General features: G+C 38.5%; 1 protein-coding gene across 1 annotated transcript; it reads right to left on the reverse strand.

Annotated features, from left to right (window-relative positions):
• Nucleotides 1–386: 386 nt before the first annotated feature.
• On the reverse strand, nt 387–4,219 carry LOC122015568 (probable LRR receptor-like serine/threonine-protein kinase At3g47570). Its single transcript, XM_042572544.1, has 2 exons — nt 1,047–4,219; nt 387–953 (listed from the first exon to the last, which is right to left on the reverse strand). Exons 1-2 carry the CDS (start codon nt 4,162–4,164, stop codon nt 562–564), a joined length of 3,510 nt encoding a protein of 1,169 aa, XP_042428478.1. The 5' UTR covers nt 4,165–4,219; the 3' UTR covers nt 387–561.
• Nucleotides 4,220–25,734: the final 21,515 nt, after the last annotated feature.

Raw genomic sequence — 25,734 nt, forward strand, 5'->3', positions numbered from 1 at the left:
AAAAAATAAATTGTGTGATGAGATCAGTTTATTATGAAAAGTCAGTCATGTCAATGTAAAAAAAAGTGGGGATTATATGAGAATTAACTATTTAAAAGTTAATATAATTTTAATTTTCAATTGCCCTAAGAAATATTTTCAACACGTTGTGGGAAAAAAAACCTGAGATCGGTAGACAATGATTACTTCCACGGTTAAAATCTTTTTTTTTTTTTTTTTTTTTTTTGCCTCTTGACCAGTGGACTTACTTTGGACCAGCGTTTTGTTAGACTAGTTCAGTTGGACCTTAATTATGTTGGACGATGACAGTTTTTTTCCACTAAAAGAGTAGAGAATTTTTATAAAGTTTATAAAACATTCATGCAAGAAAAAGAATTCGTTAACAATTAGACAAAATATTAAGATCGATCTTCTTTTTGGTATTTCATATTATATAATACATGACTATTTAAAAATATTCTTTGCAATGACTACTCCTCCTCTGTGTTTTATTTGATCTTATTCCATATTTAGATACTTATAAGGGCAACTGAAGACACTTATAATCCATGTTCTAAGCAATCACATGTCGGTCACGACCAACAGATTCTTGATCGTTTCCATTCTCGTCACTGCATCTGCCATGGTGATCCGCTCCCGCGGCGACTCCTTAGCACAGAAAAGACCAACCATGAGCACCGACTCTAAACACTGCTTTATCCTTCCGCTCGACTGCTTCCCAACCACGAAGTTCAACGCCACTTCTTCACCCCCTTCACAGAACATCGCCGGATCCGCCACGCCTCCGGTGACGTCAACTCCGGCGGCGAGCTTTCTCTCTACATACTTATGCAGTGTAAACCCGTCCTTGAACTCCTCGTCCGTCGGCCGCCTCCCGGTGAACAACTCCAGCAGTAGTATCCCGTAGCTGTATACATCTGCCTGCGTGGATATCAGCCCGCCCATCCCGTACTCTGCAAATACCAAAAAGGAAAAAAAAAAATCCAAATTTTAACATTTGGAGAAATTGATCTGCCAAATTGTATACTGTTTGGAGCGTACATCACCTGGAGCCATGTAGCCGATGGAACCTTTAATGGCGGCGGAAGAAGATTGGTAAACCTTGGTGTTATTCGTGAGAAACCTAGCGATGCCGAAATCCCCCACGCGAGCGGTCATGTTGGCGTCGAGAAGCACGTTGCTGGGCTTCAAGTCGCAGTGGATAATCGGCGTGTCGTAGTGGTCGTGGAGATAGTTCAAGGCCGCGCCGACGTCGATCGCGACGTTGAGCCTCTGCAGGAGGCCGAACCTCCTGGTGCCGTGGAACTTCTTGTCGCTCGGCTCGGGGTGCAACCAGTTCTCCAAGCTCCCGTTCGGCATGAACTCAAACAGAATAGCTCTGAATTCGTTGCCCACTGAGTCGATGCTGATGCAGGTTGTGAGGATCTTGACGAGGTTCCGGTGGCGGATGTTGCGCAGCACTTCGCACTCCGCGATGAAGGCCTTGAAGGCGCCGCGGTGCTCGAGGTCGAGTACCTTGACCGCGATTTTCTCGTCGCAGAGGAAGCCTCTGTAAACCGACCCGCAGCTTCCGAAGCCGATCAAGTTCTCCTGGGAGAAGTCATCGGTGGCCTTCAGCAAATCCGTGTAAGACACTTTTGTGTGAACTTGATCAATTGTCCGATCCCTAGGAACCATGGAATTTCCGTTTATCCTCCGCCGTTGTCCCACCACGTAGAACGCAATAAAGAGAGCAATACACAAGAACAGAGCAGACACCGGCAGCGCTATTGCGAGAGCGAGCCGCCAATTCTTGTTGGATTTGTGTGTTGGGCAGGAAGGCAGATGCAAACTCGTGATGCCGCCGCAGATTCCTCTGTTTCCCTCGACGTCAAACTTGCTAGAATTAAGGAATACTCCTTGACTTGGCACCTCACCGGAGAACGAATTGTAGGAAAGGTTGAGATTCTCCATGTCCTGGTAATTTCCGAGGAACTCTGGAATTGGACCGGACAGGTTATTGTGCGAGAGGTCCAAGTCTATGAGGCCCTTCAAGTCGGCGAGCGAGCGAGGAACGGTCCCTTCGAAAAAGTTCCTGCTCAAATTGAGATATTCCAGAACTTGGCATTCTCCAATTGTGCTCGGAATGCGTCCGGAAAGGCTGTTGTTGTAGAAGGATAAGTACTGAAGGTTGCGCAAATTGCCGACCTCCTTCGGTAGCGGCCCGCTCAGGTAGTTGTTGGACATGTCGACGAAGTTCGACAGTGCTTCGATGCTTAGAACCTCAAGCGGAATTGAGCCGGTGAGCTGGTTGTTAGATAGGTTCAAAATGTTTAGATCCTGGCACTTCCCTAGCTCCGTCGGTATCGTGCCGGTCAAGAAATTGCCGTTGAGGAAGAGCTCGTTGAGCCGAATCAAGTCACCGAGCGTCGGCGGGATGGCGCCAGTGAACTTGTTGTCGTACAAGATCAATGATTCCAAATTGATAAGCTCACCAAGGAAACCAGGGATGGGGCCGGTGAACTGGTTCTCGTTCAGACCCAGCGTCACCAGGTTAGTGAACCTCCTGAACGTGGCCGGAAGGTTTCCGGAGATGCGGTTCCGGCCGAGGGTGAGGCTATTGAGCCTCCGGGAGAGGTTGGCAAAGGAAGCTGGGAGCTCTCCGGCGAGTTGGTTCTCCATGAGGTTGAGGTCCTCCAGGTGCGTGCAGTTCACCAGGGAGGCGATGAAGTCCCAATCTTCAGGGGCGGCGGCAACGAGCTGATTTTGACCGAGGGAGAGCTTCGTCAAATTAAGCAATTTGCTTCCCAGACTTCGCGGTATCTTCCCGCTGAAATTGTTGCTGTTGATGTCGAGTTCCTCGAGAAGCACGGCGTTATTCAGAGACGCCGGAATCGGGCCCTCGAGTTGGTTGTAGGCCAAACCGAGCACCCGCAGGTATGGCAAAGTGTCGCCAATGTCATCCGGCAGCGTCCCCTTTAAGTTGTTGAAGGCCATGCTCAAAGTATCCAAGTTACTGATTCCGAAGAGGGACTGGGGAATGTTGCCGCTGAGGTTATTGCTCGACACCTGCAAGAACACGAGCATCTGGAGATTGCCTAAATCCTCCGGTAGTCTGCCTTCGAGGTGGTTGTTCGCCAAGTCTAGGATTTGGAGCGAAGACAGGTTAGTGATGGAGGGAGGGATTGGCCCGGTAAGAGCGTTGGTGGAGAGGCTGATGTAGGTGAGATTTACCAGTCCACCGATCGAATCGGGGATACCTCCAGTGAGATTGTTGTTGCTGAGGGCGAGCACCTCAAGGTGGAGCATTCTTTCAAGTTGGTGAATTTCCCCGGAAAGTGCGTTGGTTGAGAGGTCAAGGTACAGGAGACTCGTCAGATTTCTCATCGCCGCCGGGATGGCTCCGGTGAGTTGGTTGTTGGCGAGGCACAGCATGCGGACGGAATAGAGGTTCGCGAACGACGTCGGGATTCCGCCGTTGAGCTGGTTGTAAGATAGGTCGAGATAGGAAACGTATAAGAGGCCGCCGAGGGATGAAGGGATCTCGCCGGTGAGGTTGTTGTACGAGAGATCGAGTGTTCTGAGAGAGACAATCCTCCCCAGCGACAGGGGAATCCCTCCTGTGAGACGGTTGCCGGCGAGGCTGAGCAAGCGTAGATTGGGATGGGTATTGGAGCCGAACTGGACGGGAATGGCGCCGGAGAGGAAATTGGCAGTGAGGTCGAGAAGAGTGAGGTTGAAGCAGAGATCCAGGCTCGCCGGCAGGGTGCCGTTCAATTCGTTATAGCTCAAGTTGAGTTGGCTCAGCCCGGCCAGTCGGCCTAGCTCCGGTGGGATTTCACCGTACATGGTGTTGTTGAAGAGGAGCAAAGAGGAGAGGTAGGTGAGGTTAGCGACGGCAGGGGAGATGACGCCTTTGACGCCGACGGAGTTGAGGTTGAGGGAGGAGACGCGGCCAGGGTGGGCGGCGTCGGCGCATGCGACGCCCGGCCAGCGGCAGAAGTCCAGCGTGGCGTTCCACGGCCGGAGGAAGCCGCGGGGGTCATGGGATATGGCAGCGCGGAATTCGAGCAGGGCGGCGCGGTCTGCTTCCGGTCCGGTTGCGTCGGTGGCGGAGTGGCAAATGGGGAGGGAATGCGAGAGGAGACAGAGAAATAAGAAAGGAAGGATCGGCATGAGCTCCATGCGCACAGTACTGAATGCAAAGAAGAATTCAATCGATGAGCTGCCAAGTGAGTGTCAAGGCGACGAATTATATAGAAAGCTGAGTAAGAAATTTTGCATGGTAGAAGACTAGTAGAAAGCAAGATGTTGAGTCTGAGAGAAGTTGACTCTGAATTCTAAGTGGGGACTTGAACGGGTTGGCCGCGCACTTCACTCTATAACCTTTCTTTTCGTTAATAATTTAAAATTTCTTATAATTCAAAAAAATATAATTATAAAATACTATATTAATTTTTTGTGTATTATAAATTAAATTTTCAATTTTGGTCTCCAAAATGTTAGAGGCTGATGAGACAGGAGTAGTGTGTAATCCATACGACAAGTTAATGTACTCGGCTGCGACCGAGTCAATTCAAGTAAACTCAAGTCAAACGATGAGTCTAAACACCACAAATTAAATTGAACAGAAGTCCTTGGTCTAAAGAATTATTCTCCACTACGAAGAAGTGGAACTTGAGTTGGGCCTGCATTACGTCTGTACATTTGGTCCTCAATTAATATTTTTTTATTCCAACCACTTAAACCCCTATTCGACTTTATCCATTTTAATCGTTACTATTAAAGTTTTTAAATTGGAAAGGGACCATTTCTAAAATATTTCACAAGTTTTCCTAAAACCTGTAGAAATTTATAGCAATTATCTCATTTCTGATACACTCTCGTAGCAAATGTATTATGGTCATTCTAATACATTTTTTGAAGAAATTTTTATTAAATTTGACTAACTTTGATTAAGTTGATAGAATAATAATTTTGATCAAATTAATTAAATAATATTAAATTAATTTATTATATAAATTAATTAATATAAACCCAATTAATTAATACAGTCTAGTGGCCTTGGTTCAAGTAAATCTTCATCATATTTTTTAATTTCACCGGAGAAAAATATCTTATCTAAGATTTGAATTATGAATACTTAATTAATATAATGATATAGCACTATGTGTGTGTGTTTTTTTTTTAATTTTAAAACTTAGATAAGTGAAATGGGTAATCCTTAATCACCTTGCTCACACGGTTCATTAAAATGTCGTAATAATGGGATCAGTTGGCATTTCATATGGATCTCATACATCAAAAATGATAAGACTTAACGAAACAATTTTGATTGTTTTTTAATTAAAAAAAAGTTAATTCTTAGTGTCCGTGAATATTTATAATACTTGACAGTTTAAAAATATTCTTTACAAGAATTACTCTTTACTTTATTTTATTTTATCATATATTATTACTGATATTTGCCACTGCAGATGGAGCAAAGGTACATCGTTCACTCTAAGCGACCCAATGACACCGGCCCAATTCTCCACGGCATCCGCCATTATATAGAAAGCGGAGTTAGAAATTTTGCATGTTGCACAGAGCGGAGACTTGGCGAAAGACTAGTATAAAGCAAGATGAATGGGCATGAGTGAAGTTGAATTCAACTTCTGTGGGCGACAAGTAATGCGGACTTAGAAATTTTGCATGGTGCATAGCGCGGGGACTTGGGGAAAGACTAGTATAGAGCAAGATGCTGAACGTGAGTGAAGTTGAATTCAACTTCTGTTGGCGACGAGTTGAATGCGCGTGCCGTGCAATTCAGACCAAGTCTATCTTTTTAAAAAAAAAAAAACAAATTTTTTTTTCAATTCGTTAATGAATTTACGTGCAATTTAAAATCTCAGTAATACTGTGACAAAAGGTGAAACGCTTGCTCCCAGTATCTCTATCGTACTCGACCTAAGGTCATCACGAGAAAGATAAATCGCAGCATCCGAGCGAGCATATGACGGACAGGGTGTAATACAGGGATAGGAGATTTATTCCTCAGCTGTTCCAAGAATCGACCCTGCGACCTCATTATAGCAATACCCGACATATATCAACTCGGATGACCCACGGGGTATAAAATCTACAACATGGAGGGAATAAAGAAATATAATTTTTAATCCGTATTTTCGATCTTTATTTATCCTAGATAGTAATACTATTATCAGCGGATAAAAAAATATAATTTTTAATCAGAGTTTTATCGATCTTTATTTATCTTAAGTAGTAATACTATCTAACTTAGTGTATCTATTATATTATCATTAACTAACTAAAATATGTCTCCGGTTAACTAATTATCTGACTTCAGAAATCATGAAAGTTATACCCAATCAAAAAAAGATATTATCCAAACATATCTCAAGTAATTATAATAAAACCCGACCTGATCACCCTTTGGCTTTTCCAACAATATGCACATATTTAAATAATTATCATCCTGTCAAACTATAATGAAGCTATAATTTTTATTTTTCTTCTAGATAAGCATTCAATTAATTAATTTGGTACATAAACTAATCGAATTAATTAAAAATTAATTTAATATTGACTAATCAAATCGAATCAAAGTTTTACTAAAATTAAATTTACAGAATCAAATTAAAAATGATTATTTCAATTAACACTGAATTAATCAAATTTGTTTAAAAATAATAAAAAGAATTTATACAAAATTAATACTAAATTAATCGAATACTTATCGCTACATATTATGATATCTTTATCAGTTTACTTATGGCTCCTGAGACCATGGTGAGCGGTAGGGCACTTAAGTTGTCATTTAGGTATTCGCGATTTGATCACTAACTATGACGTATTTGTAGGAATTTTTTTTCTAAATGGAACGTGCAACCAAGGAATACTAAGCTAATTGCCATGAGCACTTCTCGATTTACCCTAGTGGCCAGTGAAAATTTTCTATAAGAACAAGACGGTCATCCTAGAACTATCAAGATTTATTATTATTTTTTTATCAGTTTACTTATGTCTTATTATAATGAAATATTGATTGTTTTTTTTGGACACATGTCTATGGAAAAAAACTCCTTCCTCCTTCTAACCATTTATGGATCAGTTAAAAATTGATCCTATAATTTATCTTTCTTCATATATATTTAGAATGAGAGATGAGAGACGTTGGTAATCATTTTTTACTATATAAATAAGTTTTAAAAATATAAAATACTAATGATATAAATGGATTGCAAAGAGGGAATTAAAAGTTTAATTTCAACGATTCTTGATTTTTTGTTGCTTTCAAGTTTGGTATGAGACGGGAGTAGGGTGTAATCCGTAATGGGAGACCAGGCAATTCAAGTCAAACACTAAGTCTGTCTCACCCAAAGTATAATTCCTGCGCACCGAGTGCTACCCACCCACTTTATAATATAATAAAAGAAAATTTAGGAACCATCTAATACTCTTCGTAGATAATAAACTAGATAGATAAAATGACATATAAAAAAATATATATATATATATATAAATATGATGACACAAAAATAAAATAAATCAGGAATCAACGTATGCAGCTACAAGCAAGTCAAGTTGAGTTAAATTTTATAATGTTTAAATTTATTTGATTAGATAATCGAGTTAAGACGAGCCTAAAATGAACTAATTCATTAAATGATTATTTAAGCTTGATTTGGTTTTCTTAATAAGCTTGAATTTAGTTTAGCTTGGCTCATTTAGATATTATCGAACTCTCAATTCAAGTTTATTTGATTGTTTGAATTTTTATATTTTACTCTTATTTTTTATTAGTATATATAATTTTGTTTGTTCATTTTGAAGTTTTTTCTTTATTTATTTAACAAGTTGATAAGAATTTTATTGATAATCATGATTCACGAATATTATTCATGAATATTATTTACAAATATTGTTCACCAGCTGAATATATATGTGTTCAAGCTTGTTTATTTAGTTAAACGAGTTGTTCAAACATGTTCATTTAATTGATCTCGTATATATTAAATGAAGATAAATAAATTCTTACCAAGTTAAATATGAAGCTTGTTCACAAACGTTCGATTCATTTATAGTCCTAACGTCGAGATCTCTTAGTAATTTTATGTAAGACTGAAATCAACTATAAAATTAAAAGGAACCCTATCCCTTTAAAACTTAAGGCTAAGGAATGAAAACAATAAGTCAAATGACAAAGTACGGAAAGATGTACATGTAATCTTGCTTAAGAGATCAAGAAGCACAATTTATTATTTCAACTTTTAATTCATCTTTAAGTTCTCAAATAATTTACATAAATGTATATTTACAAACATTTGTATGGTGAAGTTAGAATTTATATATCTTTATATGTTATTAAGATAAATTCTCAAATCTTACTATGTTATCAACAAGTACACGTATCATGAGTATAATATCAACAAAAATAAATATCATAAATCATGTTAATATGAATATATATATCAATGACCTAAATATAATAAATCAATTAAGAAATGAATAACTTGAGTCAATATCCACTATAACAAATATGTTTTTCCATAGCTCATAATTATACTATCCACAGCGTACATCATATGCTACATAACTACAAATTGTTGAAAGGCATAGGACATCAATAGCACTTCAATGCTACAGTTAAGAGTATTTGTAGTGTATACTGTGCACTGCAATTATGAGCATTTGCAGCAGGGGCCACATGCTGCAGTCAAGAGCCATCGACAATGCGCAACGTATGTTGCGGTTAAGAACAATCGACAGCATCTACAACGAGTGATGTGCACTACAGTTAAGAACATTCAACAACATTCGCAGTGCATGTCGCGCACTGCGGTTATGATTATTCAAATACCACAAACAGATACCGTAAATAAATTATAATACTACATACATATACCACATTACCACATACAATTATAATACAACATACACAAAATTATAAAATTAAAACTAAAATAATTATAATATCACATACAACCATAAACACCACACTTAAGTAAAAAAAATCACTTAATAATATAATTTCTTTCCTACAAAAGAGTATATAATGTTGGATCGAGACACACGTGAAAGGGCGGGTGAATCATGTGGTTTTGAAAAACTTTTTGCTTTTTTGAAATAAGTATACAGCGGAAGGAAAGCACAAAAGCAAAAGCAAGTGAAAGACACAATTCAATTTTTACTTGGTTTGGAGCCTCGACGACTCCTACTCCAAGACTCAGGTCCCGCAAACCTATCGACGAGTAATCCACTAAAAACCTCTTCTGGAACCACTGGAAGAGGGGATCGAGTACACAAGAATCGAAAGAGTGTAACAACCTACACTTGCTTTAGTAGAAATTAAATACTGAACTTAAATATTTGTTACCAAACAATTTTGTAAATGGTCGGCTTGAGCTCGGTGTTTAGATAGCTTCTTGATAGCAATCAGGCATAGTAGAGTCATAGCAGGGCAGCAGCAGAAAACCGCAGCAGTCGGAAAGTCGATCAGACACTTAGAAGCTCCATTACAAGAAAAAAGCCTCACAACAACAGTTTTTCACCGTTGTCGTGATCCCTTTAGAACTATTGTTAAAGGTCATGTTGTTAAAGGGGGTGCTCAAAGACAACAATCAAATGTTTTTGAAGGCAAAGATAATAATTTTACAACGGTGAAAAATCATTGTCTTTTTTTATCTAAAAAAATAAAATTCAATATAAAATTTTCTAGTATTGTAAATCATTTAAAATACAAAATTCAAAAGTAAAATTTAATATACAATTTTTTAACATTCAAAAATAATATTTATAGCATTCGGGAAAAAAAACTATAGGCAACTAACATAATAATAAGTAACAATACTAATAAAATAATGGTAAAGTAACACGCCAACATAAGATTTTCTACTTAGATGTTGATAAAGAGGTGACACTGTAGCTCACATTGCTCCTTAACCTACTAAAGTTTCCATTTTTTCGACTTTTCAACGTTCTTCCTAGTATCCTTGAGGATTCCTGTTCAAATAAATATATATATTACAAATTAGAAACCATAATTATATATACCTAATAGATTGATATAAAATCTGTTGGAATACAAACAATCTGTTGCATGAGATTTACAGGTATTAGTTGAATTTAAGCTACACTGAATTAAATTCAACTTACAATCGAAATGACCTGAGCAGATAATCTCAGGCTGCTAGCAGGGGCTCGTTTCTGTAACGTGCAGAAGATCAGACTAATCCACCGAGTGGGCAGACCAGAGCGGCAGGGCAGGTCTGCAGAGCAGCAGACCAGATCAACAGGGCAAGTCTGCAGAGCGGCAGACCAGATCGACAGACCAGAGCGGTAGGGCGGGTCTGCAGAGCGGCAGTCCAGAGCGGTAGGGCAGGTTTGCAGAGTGGCAGACCAGATCGACAGGGCAGGTATGCAGAGCGGCAGACTAGATCGACAGACCAGAGCGGCAGGGCAGGTCTGTAGAGTGGCAGACCTAGAGATGACAATTTTCCCCATGGGTTTGGGGCCCCGCGGGGAAAACCCGAAATGAGGATGGGGATCCCTGATTTTTCGGGGATGGGGCGGGTTCGGGGCAGGTATGGGAATACTATCTCCATCCCTGAACCCGCCCCGAATATTATTATTATTAATATTAATAAATAATAATATGTTTTTTTTAAAAAATATTAATAATAGTGTTAATATTAATATTAAAATTTTTGAAAATATTAATAATAATAATATTATTATTATTGATATCAATATTAATATTATCATTAATAATAATTATTAAATAATAATAATAATAATAATATAAATTAAATTTGGGAATGAGGCGGGGATGGGGGCGGGGATGGGGATGGGGATGGGGATTTGATCCTCGTGGGTTCGGGTTCGGGGAATCCCCGAACCCGAAAAAATTAGAACGAGGTGGGGATGGGAATGACAAACCCGCCCCCACCCCGCCCCATTGCCATCCCTAGGCAGACCATATCAACAGGGCAAGTCTGCAGAGCGGTAGACTAGAGCGACAGACCAGAGCGGCAGGGTAGGTCTGCAGGGCAGTAGACCAAAGCGACAGACCAGAGCGGCAGGGCGGGTCTGCAGGGCAGTAGATCAGAGTGACAGACCAGAGCGGCAGGGCAGGTCTGCAGGGCAATAGATCTGAGCGACAGACCAGAGCGGCAGGGCAGTAGACCAGATCGATAGACCAGAGCGGCAGGGCAGTAGACCAGAGCGACATACCAGAGCGGCAAGGCAGGTCTGCAGGGCAGTAGACCAGATCGACAAACCAGAGCGATAGACCAGATCAACAGGGTAGTCTTGACAGACCAGGTCTTGATATGCCAAAAAGTAGACTGGCCGACCGGGTGGACGAAGAGACCGGCCGGGAAAACTGACCGAGGCCTGCAAGAGTCGCAGTTTCCTTGAAACAGATTCACCCACCTCCGGCTGTGCTTTGAGGCTTACAAGGGTCGTCTGTTTCCCAGGATACAACGGTTAACCATGAACTCCACCAAGCACTGGTGGTCATGGCGAACTGAGTGACACCCGATTCCTACCACGGGCACTCCGCTGAGCAGGAGTTGCATGACAGAGTCTTTGCTTTGCTTGCTGTGTCTTCTGCCTATGATCGGAGCCTCCTTGTATAGGAGCTCGGATCAATGGCCAGAGTTAATGATCTTGACCAAGATCTACGTGGCAAAATGTTGATTGTTCCACTTGGGCAAATTTTGCCCCGATCGGTCTGGCATTCGTGTGCGCAGATCGCGCTCGTACATGAGTCAACTTGATTCAATGCAATCCGGGTCCTGGATTTGCACCCCCCTGCGTTCCCACGCGTAAGAGAGAGTCTCTCCCCATGCATTTGCTCACATCCTCAATGTGATGTGTATGTGAATCAATATAAACTAACAAAAATGTCTTGAAACTTCCAATGTGGAACTAAAGTCTCATTCGCAATGAAACCTCTTTCTGCTTCCATTTCTTCTCCATTCACTTATTCAACAAAATCTTGCTGGTGTAACCTCTTAAGTTTTTGTAAATTCATTTTAACCCCTCTTTGGTTTCAACACATGGCATGAAAAGTGTAAAACTATAAATAAGATTCTAAATCTAATAACTACAAGCGTCAATAAAGGACTACTAGTTTAGAAAATCTAAGTAGCAACTACAAAAAGTTCCTCAATAAAAAATACATAAACTTTAAAAGTACTTAAGAGTAATGGAATATAAACTTCATATAAAATGTATGTAGCAACACTAGCTTAGAAAATGGAGGTAGACACATCAAATGGGTTGATGGAAATATAAATATCGAGCAAACTACACAAACATTTTCAAGGTACTTAAGTGTGTTTATTTTTACCAAAAAGTAGACAAAAATAGAAAGCAAGAAACCTATATTACCTTGTTTTATTCATTCCTTGCTAAGATTTCATTAATTCTTTGCGCATATCTTATTTCAGTGTTCAAATTTGCAAATATAAATAATATATCTCTCAAAACTTCTTGAATGTAAAATATACAATGTAAGTGAAAAAACACATACATATAATAATCCATCACAACATCAATTCTTAAACTCATTTCACCAGTATGACATAAAATATACATATAGTATTCTGACAATCACATAAAATGGTTTCAGTTTAGTAGGACAGTCCGGTGGAGAATCAAAGTACGATCATGTTTAACTTCCCGAACAAGCTCTTGCTAACCGTCGCTTGATAAATCCTAGTGAATGAGAAGTGTTTCCAAAAGAAAAGAAACATGTAATATCTCTCGGTTTATAACGATAACTTGGTATATCCACTATACCACCATTAACTAGAATATGTCTATGGTTAACTAATTGTCTGGCTATAGGAATCGTCGAAGCTATACCCAATCGGAAAAGAATATTATCCAAACATATCTCAAGTAATTGCAGTAAAGCCTGACCTGTTGACCCTTTGGCTTGTCCAACAATATGTACATATTTAAGTAATTGTCGCTATCTCAAGTAATCACATTAAGGTTTTTCTATTTTTCTATGATAAAACATAAGATTCTCTATCCTTACAAATATTTTCAAATTTTTTCGAATAAAGTCTAATTTATTATAAATTATTTTCTGAAAAGATAATTGTTAATATTAAAAATTCAAGAAAATAGACATTTTGAAAACTTTATTTTTTTTGTCATTCAACAATGTGTCTCATACATCTAGATCAAATAATAGAATTTTTAAGAGTTGAAAAAATAATTTTAAATATTTATTTTCAAAAATAGTTTCTATATTGAAATAATTTATTTCTTTTTAAATACAAAGTATTTCTTTATAAAAAATTTTCTACTGCTCTAACTCATTCCTATTTAGATTTGATAAATATTTTCAAGATTTTTCAAAATAGAAAAGTAATTTTTATATTATTTGTGTCAAAATGAGAGATTAATTATTAAAAATAAAATTGTTTCTAAAAGATATTAGCTTAATGGTAATCGTTGTTATGTACCCCTTGAAAAGTTTTTTAAATTTTTTAACAATTTACTTTATTTTTTCAAAAAAAAATTACTGTTAGTGTATTTTTCCTAATATTTTTATGTGATCAAAGAGGACGAAATAAGTAAAAGTTAAGAGGGATTAAGGGGGAGTTAGGATAATTTTTTATCCTTGTACTTATTTTATTATCCTTGTACTTATTTATCATGTTTAACTTCATTTATCATGTTATTACTTTATGTTAATCCTAACTTTAACTTGAATTGATGTACATCAAAAAGGGGGAGATTGTAAGTACCCTGTGATAATTTTGATGTGGTCAACCAAGTTAAGTTAGGTCCTGTGTGATTGATCCTTGTATCTAAGTGTGCAGGAGTTTAGGAACATAAAAAGTCGAGCGGAAGACGCAGCTAGCGAGAAGGATGACACGGGAAGGGAGTCGACGAGCTCGGTACATTTGAAGGATGAGATGATGCAGAGAAGTATACCAGCAGATGAGATGGATGCGCACGGCAATCCGAGGAACGAGAAGCTTGGGAGGAAGGCTGCTCAAGGAGAAGATCGGAGTTGGGTTCAAGTAAGCTCAACTCCGGTTACGCGAAGAGATCAGTGTTGAGCTGAGTTGCTCTGTGGAAGGCGCCTTTCATGGCTGGAAGATGTCTTCGATGAACAGTACGAAGACGCCTTGCAGCCTTTAAAGGCGCCTTCCGATAATCGTTAGCCGCGGATAAAGTTTTATCCTCAACGGATAAAACCTATCCGATGGAAGACGGCTTGGACCATCTTAGAGGTGCCTTCAAGCTATGGATAGTATTTTTCAGGAGCTATAAAAAGCCCCCTGGACCTAGGAAATAGACAACAACTCTAGTATTCATTTCCTAGTTCTTTTCTGAGCATTCAACGAGTGTAAGAGACTTATCCGCCTTCAACGAAGGAGATTTTTAGTACATTTTCATTTGCCTTGGATTAACGACCACCTAGGTTGTAACCAAGTAAATTCTTCTACCTATTTTATTTTATAATTGTTCAATTAACCGATTATAATTATGCGATTGCTACTAATATGAGTTGAGAGATCGAAAAAGGTTTTTTATTTTTATTTTTGACAAACAATTCACCCCCACCCCCCTCTTGCCGACCTGCTGCACCAACACGAAGACCCTCCAACGTTCAAGTTAGTGTTAGAGTGTATACTGAAAGCCTAAGCTTTTGTAAACATTTATTTCGAATAAAGAATCACATTTGGTCAAATCATCTACATTTGTTGTAGTTGTTCAATTAATTTATATTGTAGATAACATAGTATGTGGTGTCACATACAGAAGATGATGTTATCAATACCTTATAAATTATAAACAGTAGCTCATGACCAAAATGGAAAGGAACAAACCATTGGAAGGTCATAGTGTAATTAGGAATTAGTTTATCTTGACTATATAATTACACTAGTACACTTAGAGTGTATTGAGTAGGACCATTTGAGGTCGTTTCTTTTATACTGACTTTATAAAGGAACAAATACCTCAGTTATTATGGAAGTGTGTGCTCTTAATCCTGATATAATAACAAGCACATATATTTGATATTTATTTCTTTAATTTATCAATGGGTGAGATTTAGTTCGATGAATCAATAAGCTCGATAAGTTGGGAAATGATATTACTTATAGTGTGTGTTGTTGATTATAGAAGGAAACTGTGTCCTAGTAATCTAGGTTGATAATGCCCTCAAGATGAGCTCATAAAGATTGTCATGTTAAACCCTGCAGGTGGACTTAGTCCGACATGACGATAAGGTTGAGTGGTACTATTTTTGGATTAAGATATTGATTAAATGAGTTGTCAGTAACTCACTTAATTAGTGGACATTCGACATCTTAAACATAGGGAGACTAATACACTCATAATAAGAAGGAGCCCAAAAATGTAATTTGGGATTGGTGCGGTAGTTCAATAATAGTTCTCTAGTGGAATGAATTATTATTGATAAAATTAAGTTGTGTGTTCGGGGCGAACACGGGATGCTTAATTTTATCGGGAGACCAAAATCAATTCCTCCTCTCGGTCTCTATCGTAGCCTTTTATTTATAGAGTATTATACCCACCTTCATACCCATGAGAAGGGGGTCGGCCAAGCTAGCTTGTGGTTCAAGCTAGGGTCGGTCAAGCCATGGTTCATGGGTGGTCGGCCCTAGCTTGAACCCAAGCTTAGGTGGCCGGCCCCCATTAAATTAAAAAGAATTTTAATTTTAATTTTTATTATGTGGAAGATATAATTTATTACAGAGAATTAAAATTAAAATATCTCTCTTTAAAAGATCTACAAAAGATTAAAAGAAAGAGATTAGATCTCTTTCCTTATTTATAAATTGGAAAGATATTTTTTTCTCTTTGAAAAATTATTCACATGTTGAAAATTAAAATTATAGAAATTTCTTTTTATCAACCATGAAGGGATTTTAAAAGGAAATTTTATTTTTTAAAATTTCTAAAGACAAATAAGGAAGTTTTAATTGTTGATTAAAATTATCTTATTTGCTCTACATGAGGTGGCCGACCACATACAATTAATTAGGAAAATTTATTTAATTTTTCTTAATTAATTGTTGTCAAGGAAAGTTAAGGAAATTTTATTATAAATAAATTTCCTTATTTGTCAAAGTCAAGGAATATAAAAGAAGGGGTAGGGGTGCCTTCATAGGTTACACAACTTCTATTGTTCTCTTCCTCTTTTCCTTGGTGTTGTGGCCGGCCATCATCCTCTCCCTCTCTTCCTCTTGTGGTGGCTGAATCCTTCATCTCCCTTGGAGCTCTTGTGGTGGCCGGATACTACTTGGAGAAGAAGAAGAAGAAGGAGAGAAAGCTTGCATCTCTTGGAGCTTGGTTGGTGTTTTGTTCTTCATCCTTGGTAAAGCTTCCTTATTGTGGCCGAACCTAGCTAGGAGGAGAAGAAGGTGGTTGGTGTTTTCTCATCTCGGAAGATCGTTGCCCACACAACGTCCGAGGTTAGAAGAGGAATACGGTAGAAGATCAAGAGGTCTTTCTAGAAGGTATAACTAGTAATTTTTCCTTTCCGCATCATACTAGTTATTTATGAAAATAATACCAAATACAAGAGGCTTACGATTCTAGTATTTCGAATATGTTTTTCGATGTTATGTTCTTTTGTTTTATTTATCCTTGTGATTTAATTGTTCTTTTCGGTTAACCTAAAGTTATTTTAGGAAATTAAATATTAGCTTTCCATAAAAGGTTTTGTCTAGTCGGTGGTGGTTGCTCCCATATCCAAGAAGGTCGTATGCCTCGCCACGTCAGTACTGGGAACCAATTATGGAAATTAATATTTAATGGAATTAATAACTTAAGGTGATTTGGGTCGAACGTGTTAAGTTCCGCAGGAGACCCAAGTCAAAACCTAAAAGATCGAATAGATTAAGTTTTGGATCAAACGTGTTAAGTTCCGCAGGCGATCCAAAATTTAATTTAAAAGAACACATGGTATCTAGGAAAAGGTTCAGACCTTTGTACAAAATTTTTGTACAGTGGAACCTCTAGGTTTTCCGAGTAGCAACCAACAATTGGTATCAGAGCTAGGGTTTTGCCTCTGTGTATTTGGAATTAGTTTAATTATGCACATATCATACATAATTTAGGCAGGTTAATAGTAGGATGTGCTAACTTTGTGGATGCAGGATCCAACTATTATGGCTTATAGTTTTTTATGTGTGTGATTGGACTCTTGGACATGTCAAGGGCAATTTATATGTGTGTGCATGATTGTATTATAAAATACAGCAGGAGCTGTATTTAGTTTTTAATTAGGATTTTATTTTTGATCTAGTTACATGTACATTCCTTTTATGGAATATAGGATCGATGGATGTAAATTTTTATTTTATGTTCGATCTAGTTTACATGTACATTCCTTCGAGAAATATAGGATCAAAATTGTAAAATTCTATTTATGTCGCGGATCGAATCTTGCAAAGCGTGGAACTTTCTGATGACCAGAGGCGCATCGGAACAAGGAGCAAGATGGATGCGACAGCTAGACCCGGTGGCGATGGCCAAATATGACAGCAGCTTGGGATGACAACACACGGAGGACAACCATAGATAAAAGCCATAGTAGTTGAAAATTAGATTTTCTATTTATTGCTTTTATATTGTGCTGTGTGTGCATGTTAGTATACATGTCTAGTAGGCTAGCATAGTTTAAATTCCTCATTTATAAATAACTAAGTGGGAGAGGGATTTTAAATAAATTCCACAGTCTCCATTACTGGTTTGTAAGTGATGCAAACAAGCTTGCGCGTTGGCTCTGAGTGCCTTCCTCTATATCGGATGAGCTTGTTTGTGGATCACTAGAACAAACTTCCATTTTGGATGACTATAGGAAGTTAATTAAGAGCGTGTGATCTTCCCCATCGGAAGGGGCACAATCTTATTAATGGACTTAGTGTCAAGTAGTGGTATACACTTAGGCACGTCTAATAGTATCCTCCCCATCGGAGTCACTGCTATTATTCATGTGACCAAAGGATACCAACTATTAATTTTATTTGTCAAAAAGTTAGGTTGACAAGATAGTAAAATTAATGGGCTAAACCCTCCTTTTACAAATGTTGAATTTGTATACGTCCACACTATCGTGGCATACAATATTCGCGGTGTTTTGAGGTATTGGTTAATTTAAAATAGTATTATTTGAGGAATCAATATTATTCTAAATTTAGAGTTCTGACCAAAAGTTATTTGTGATTCTTACGATGACTTTCAACCCACTGTCCATCATACTACAACAGAATAGACTTACTGTCCTAACTATATAGATTGGAAAAGGAACCTAGACATTGTTCTTACTGCTGAAAGCTATAAGTTTGTACTGACTGAGCCTTGTCCTGATGCACTCACTGGTGAATCTACCCAAGAGGAGATTGAATATCATAGGAAATGGGTAAAAGCATATGAGATGGCGCGGTGTTACATTTTGACTTCAATGTCAAATGTATTGCAACATCAGCATCAAGATTTACCAACAGCTTATGATATTATGAACAATCTCAAGGAACTCTTTGGTCATCAGGATAGAACTTCTAGGCAAGAAGCCATGAGAAAGATAATGACAGCCACCATGCAAGAGGGTACTACTGTGAGGGATCATATCCTAAAGATGATGGCTTATATGAACGAAATACAGATCCTTGGAGGAGAAATTGATGGGGAAACCCAGATCGATATGATCCTCCAAACACTACCTAGAAGTTTTGAGCAATTCCGCCTGAATTACAATATGAACAAAAGGGTATATTCATTGGCGGGACTACTGACAGAACTTCAGGCAGCAGAAGGTTTGTTTCGTCACAATTCTCATATTCACTATGCTGAAAATGGTTCTACTTCTAAACTGAAAGGAAAGAAGAAGAAGAAACAAGTTGGTTCAGCAAAGAAAGTGAATAAATCTCAGAGTACAGGACCTAAAGCTGGAATGAAAAATCCGAAGGCAGGGCATTGGAAGGCGGACTGTCCTCGTAGGAATCAGAACAACAAAGGTATATCTCATGCTTTAGTTGTTTTAACATGTTTAGCGGTGTTATCTACCAGCACCTGGTGTGTAGATACAGGAGCCACTGATCATGTCTGCAATTCCTTGCAGGGGTTCCAGGAAACCCGACGACTATCTGAAGGAGAGATTACCGTCTACATGGGCAATGCTACTAAGGTAACGGCTGTTGCAGTGGGAGACGTCTACTTATCTTTTAATAGAAATAGAAATTTAGTTTTAAGAAATTGTCTTTATGTACCCAGTTTTAGAAAGAATTTAATTTCAGTTTCTAAACTGTTTTTGGATGGATATTCAGTTTCTTTTAGTAATGATGTAATTATTAAGAGAAATAAAGTAATTATCTGTTCTAGTGCATTAGTTGGCAATTTGTATACTTTAAATCCAATTTCTCCCACAAAGCAAAACATGGAAATTTATAACTCATTTTCTAACTCTAATAAGAGAAAAGAACCATCGGAAATGAACCAAGCATATCTTTGGCATCTAAGGCTTGGTCATATTAACTTAAGTAGGATTCAGAGGCTTATAGCTAATGGACTTTTGAGTTCATTAGAGTTGGAAAATTTTCCAACTTGTGAATCTTGCTTGGAAGGTAAAATGACCAAAAGGCCTTTCAAGGCCAAGGGGTATAGAGCCAAAGAAGTGTTAGAATTGGTTCATTCTGATTTGTGTGGTCCTATATCTGTCCAGGCAAGAGGTGGTTTTGAATATTTTGTCTCTTTTATAGACGATTATTCAAGATACGGATACATTTACCTAATGCGCCGTAAGTCCGAGTGCTTTGATAAGTTCAAAGAATACAAGGCTGATGTGGAGAAACGACTAGGTAAAAGTATCAAGACATTACGGTCTGATCGTGGTGGCGAATACCTCTTAGGAGAGTTTAGGAATTACTTATCAGAGGCCGGGATTCAATCCCAACTGTCTGCACCTCGTACACCCCAACAGAATGGTGTGACAGAACGAAGGAATAGGACTCTTATGGAGATGGTTAGATCGATGATGAGTTACTCGGAATTACCAAATTCGTTTTGGGGATACGCTCTGGAAACAGCAGTGTACATTCTAAATTTAGTACCTTCTAAATCAGTTTCTTCTACTCCCACAGAATTGTGGAATGGGCGAAAGCCAGTCTAAGACATAATCGGATTTGGGGTAGTCCAGCACATGTGCTGAAACCAGATGCTGATAAGTTAGAATCTCGTACAGAAGTTCGCGTGTTTGTGGGGTATCCAAAAGGAACGAAAGGTGGTTTATTTTATAGTCCTAAAGACCAGAAGGTCATTGTTCGCACCAATGCCCAGTTTTTAGAAGAAGACAATATAATGGATCACAAGTCCAGTAGCAAAATTATTTTAGAAGAACTTAGAGAAGACACGTCTACTTTAGTACCAACAGTACAAGATGAAGTACCACAAGAGACTGCAACACGTGTCACACATGATACACAACCACAGACTGTGCCCCGTTGTAGTGGGAGGGTTGTAAGGCAGCCTGAAAGATTCATGTTTTTGGGAGAGTCTTCGGACTTGATCCCGGGTAAACATGAACCTGATCCCCGAACATATGACGAAGCACTCCAAGATATAGATGTAGCATCTTGGCAAAAGGCAATGAATTCTGAAATAGAGTCTATGTACTCTAATAAGGTCTGGGAGCTCGTAGAACCACCTGATGGTGTAAAAGCCGTTGGATGCAAGTGGATCTACAAAAGGAAAAGAGGGACAGATGGGAAGGTAGAAACCTTCAAAGCTAGGCTTGTTGGGAAAGGGTACACTCAGAAAGAGGGAATCGATTATGAGGAGACATTTTCACCGGTAGTCATGCTTAAGTCTATCTGGATACTCTTATCCATTGCTTCTCATATGGATTATGAGATTTGACAAATGGATATCAAGACAGCTTTCCTTAATGGAAGTCTTGAAGAGAACATCCATATGAAGCAACCAGAAGAGTTTATTGAAAAAGGCAAAGAGCATCTAGTGTGCAAGCTCAATCAGTCCATTTATGGACTGAAGCAAGCTTCAAGGTCTTGGAACATTCGGTTTAATGAAGTAATCCAGTCATATTGATTTATTCAGTGTCCGGATGAGTCTTGTGTATACAAGAAGTGTAACGGAAATGTGGTGGTATTTCTTGTACTATGCGTAGATGATATTTTGTTAATTGGCAACAATGTCAAGGTATTATCGGACGTAAGGGTATGGTTGTCCAAACAATTTGATATGAAGGACTTAGGAGATTGTGCACACATTCTTGGGATCAAAGTTATAAGGGATCGCAAGAAAAGAATGTTGTGTCTGTCCCAAGCTTCATATATAGATACAATCCTTGCTCGTTTTAGCATGCAGGATTCCAAGAAAGGTTTCTTACCTTTTAGGCATGGAGTAGCTCTATCTAGAGCGATGCCTCCGAAGACATCAAAGGAGATAGAGGACATGAAAGCAGTTCCTTATGCTTCGACTGTAGGAAGCTTAATGTATGCAATGCTATGTACGAGACCTGATATCTGTTTTGCCGTGGGCATGGTTAGCAGATATCAGAGTAACCCTGGATAAGGACATTGGACTGCGGTAAATAAAATATTAAAGTACCTGAGAAGGACTAGAGATTATATGCTAGTCAACCAAGTAGACGATTTGCTCCCTGTGGGTTACACGGATTCAGATTTCCAATCAGATAGGGACAACAGTAAGTCTACATCAGGCTATGTGTTTACTTTAGGAGGTGGAGTCATTGCATGGAGGAGTGTTAAGCAGAAATGCGTTTCAGACTCAACCATGGAAGCTGAGTATGTAGCAGCCTCTGAGGCAGCTAAAGAAGCAGTATGGCTCAGGAACTTTCTAATGGACTTAGATGTGATTCCTGGTTTGCCCAAAATCATCACAATTTATTGTGATAATAATGGTGCAGTTGCAAACTCAAAGGAACCACGAGCCCATAAGGCAAGTAAACATATAGAGCGCAAGTACCACCTGATACGAGATATCGTGAAACGAGGAGAAGTTGTCATCGCCAAGATTGCATCAGCAGATAACCTGGAAGATCCTTTCACTAAGGCCCTTCCGGCAAAAGCTTTCGATCGGCATGTGGAGGGAATGAGAATCAGATGTATGGCAGAAGATATGGCAGCTTAGTCATTAGTATAAGTGGGAGATTGTTAGAGTGTATACTGAAAGCCTAAGCTTTTGTAAACATTTATTTCGAATAAAGAATCACATTTGGTCAAATCATCTACATTTGTTGTAGTTGTTCAATTAATTTATATTGTAGATAACATAGTATGTGATGTCACATACAGAAGATGATGTTATCAATACCTTATAAATTATAAACAGTAGCTCATGACCAAAATGGAAAGAAACAAACCATTGGAAGGTCATAGTGTAATTAGGAATTAGTTTATCTTGACTATATAATTACACTAGTACACTTAGAGTGTATTGAGTAGGACCATTTGAGGTCGTTTCTTTTATACTGACTTTATAAAGGAACAAATACCTCAGTTATTATGGAAGTGTGTGCTCTTAATCCTGATATAATAACAAGCACATATATTTGATATTTATTTCTTTAATTTATCAATGGGTGAGATTTAGTTCGATGAATCAATAAGCTCGATAAGTTGGGAAATGATATTACTTATAGTGTGTGTTGTTGATTATAGAAGGAAACTGTGTCCTAGTAATCTAGGTTGATAATGTCCTCAAGATGAGCTTATAAAGATTGTCATGTTAAACCCTGCAGGTGGACTTAGTCCGACATGACGATAAGGTTGAGTGGTACTATTCTTGGATTAAGATATTGATTAAATGAGTTGTCAGTAACTCACTTAATTAGTGGACATTAGACATCTTAAACACAGGGAGACTAATACACTCATAATAAGAAGGAGCCCAAAAATATAATTTGGGATTGTTGCGGTAGTTCAATAATAGTTCTCTAGTGGAATGAATTATTATTGATAAAATTAAGTTGTGTGTTCGGGGCAAACACGGGATGCTTAATTTTATCGGGAGACCAAAACCAATTCCTCCTCTCAGTCCCTATCGTAGCCTCTTATTTATAGAGTACTATACCCACCTTCATACCCATGAGAAGGGGGCCGGCCAAGCTAGCTTGTGGTTCAAGCTAGGGCCGGCCAAGCCTTGGTTCATGGGTGGTCGGCCCTAGCTTGAACCCAAGCTTAGGTGGCTGGCCCCCATTAAATTAAAAAGAATTTTAATTTTAATTTTTATTATGTGGAAGATATAATTTATTACAGAGAATTAAAATTAAAATATCTCTCTTTAAAAAATCTACAAAAGATTAAAAGAAAGAGATTAGATCTCTTTCCTTATTTGTAGATTGGAAAGATATTTTTTTCTCTTTGAAAAATTATTCACATGTTGAAAATTAAAATTATAGAAATTTCTTTTTATCAACCATGAAGGGATTTTAAAAGGAAATTTTATTTTTTAAAATTTTCAAAGACAAATAAGGAAGTTTTAATTGTTGATTAAAATTATCCTATTTGCTCTACATGAGGTGGCCGGCCACATACAATTAATTAGGAAAATTTATTTAATTTTTCTTAATTAATTGTTGTCAAGGAAAGTTAAGAAAATTTTATTATAAATAAATTTCCTTATTTGCCAAAGTCAAGGAATATAAAAAAGGGGTAGGGGTGCCTTCATAGGTTACACAACTTCTATTGTTCTCTTCCTCTTTTCCTTGGTGTTGTGGCCGGCCATCATCCTCTCCCTCTCTTCCTCTTGTGGTGGCCAAATCCTTCATCTCCCTTGGAGCTCTTGTGGTGGCCGGATACTACTTGGAGAAGAAGAAGAAGGAGAGAAAGCTTGCATCTCTTGGAGCTTGGTTGGTGTTTTGTTCTTCATCCTTGGTAAAGCTTCCTTATTGTGGCCGAACCTAGCTAGGAGGAGAAGAAGGTGGTTGGTGTTTTCTCATCTCAGAAGATCGTTGCCCACACAACGTCCGAGGTTAGAAGAGGAATACGGTAGAAGATCAAGAGGTCTTTCTAGAAGGTATAACTAGTAATTTTTCCTTTCCGCATCATACTAGTTATTTATGGAAATAATACCAAATACAAGAGACTTATGATTCTAGTATTTCGAATATGTTTTTCGATGTTATGTTCTTTTGTTTTATTTATCCTTGTGATTTGATTGTTCTTTTCGGTTAACCTAAAGTTATTTTAGGAAATTAAATATTAGCTTTCCATAAAAGGTTTTGTCTAGTCGGTGGTGGTTGCTCCCATATCCAAGAAGGTCATATGCCTCACCACGTCAGTACTGGGAACCAATTATGGAAATTAATATTTAATGGAATTAATAACTTAAGGTGATTTGGGTCGAATGTGTTAAGTTCCGCAGGAGACCCAAGTCAAAACCTAAAAGAACAAATAGATTAAGTTTTGGATCAAACATGTTAAGTTCCGCAGGCGATCCAAAATTTAATTTAAAAGAACACATGGTAGCTAGGAAAAGGTTCAGACCTTTGTATAAAATTTTTGTACAGTGGAACCTCTAGGTTTTCCGAGTAACAACCAACAGTTAGTACAAAATTTGGATGGGTGAATGAAGAACAATAGAGAATGTGCGAGCGAGAGTAAGTTTTTTAGTGAGCCTCATCGTACCTCCTCAGCGGAGAGGACCCCCCTTTATATATCACCTCTCATAACCTCCGTAATCATAAGGTGACTAAGAATGTCAAAGATTGTTAGGTAATGGAAAATTATAACCTAGGAATGTGCAGTAATTGTCCGAGGAATCTTCCTTTACCCACATCTATACATCTTTTGTAGTTTATAGTTTATGTCGTTGATGAGGCGGTTGAAGAAATGTGTTGTCATAAGTGGTCGGCTGATGAGAAACATAATTGATCCCGTCCGGAAGTTGAGTCAGACGGAGGTCGGCTGAGCTATCGTCTGCGTTAACGGGGGTCGCTGAGATGCGTTGCTGGCGTTGTACTTCCTGCAAGGGCTACCATGGGAGGATGACGGAAGACGATGACTGGGACGATGAGGCGAGGGTCGCCTGTGCACACTCAGACAAGAACCATCCACGTTAGGGACCAAGAACCAGGGAAAAAATCCCCAGGGCAGACCCTCCGACACTCAAGTCAGGTACTTTTTTCCAGAAGAACAGTAGAATTAAAGAAAAGTAAAAGACAGATGCGAAAAGGTGAGAGAGCATACCTGCGTAAGGGAGAGGACACCCCTTTTTATATGACAGTGTGTACTTCTGGTTTCTGGTAAATGTCAGGGAATGTCGGGTGTCAGACCTTGTATGGTGGTAAGTGTCATGTGGCATCCTATCATAGGTGATAGGAAGGTTCTTCTGATAATGAGTCATAGACCATTGAAATATACCCTGACACCTAGCGGTTATTCTCTGACAAGTAGTTGCGATTCTCTGACTTAATTGTCGTGTAGTGACCCACCGACTTGAAGGGAGAACCTCTGGCTGATCGATCTGCCCAGACCAACATATCCTGACCTGTAAGTCTTGGTCTGTGAATTCTGCCCTGCATAGCCTGACCTGTAAGTCTCGACCTGTAACTCCCAACCTGCCTGGTCTGACCTGTAAATCCCTACCTGCCTGGCCTGACCTGTAAGTCTCGGTCTGCAAATCCTGATCTGTAAGTCTCTGTCTACAAAGCCTGACCTGCATAGCCTGCCCCAGAAAGTCTTGATCTGTAAATTCTGACATGCATAT

This window comes from Zingiber officinale, chromosome 1A, assembly GCF_018446385.1.
Source record: "Zingiber officinale cultivar Zhangliang chromosome 1A, Zo_v1.1, whole genome shotgun sequence".
Taxonomy (NCBI): Eukaryota; Viridiplantae; Streptophyta; class Magnoliopsida; order Zingiberales; family Zingiberaceae; genus Zingiber; species Zingiber officinale.

What these genes read in the sequence shown, in the direction of transcription:
- LOC122015568 (XM_042572544.1), bottom strand. Translation starts at nt 4,164, where the DNA reads ATGGAGCTCATGCCGATCCTTCCTTTCTTATTTCTCTGTCTCCTCTCG. An exon ending in CATCGGCTACATGGCTCCAG is followed by an intron (nt 954 to 1,046) that starts GTGATGTACGCT and finishes TGGTATTTGCAG; the next exon opens with AGTACGGGATGGGCGGGCTG.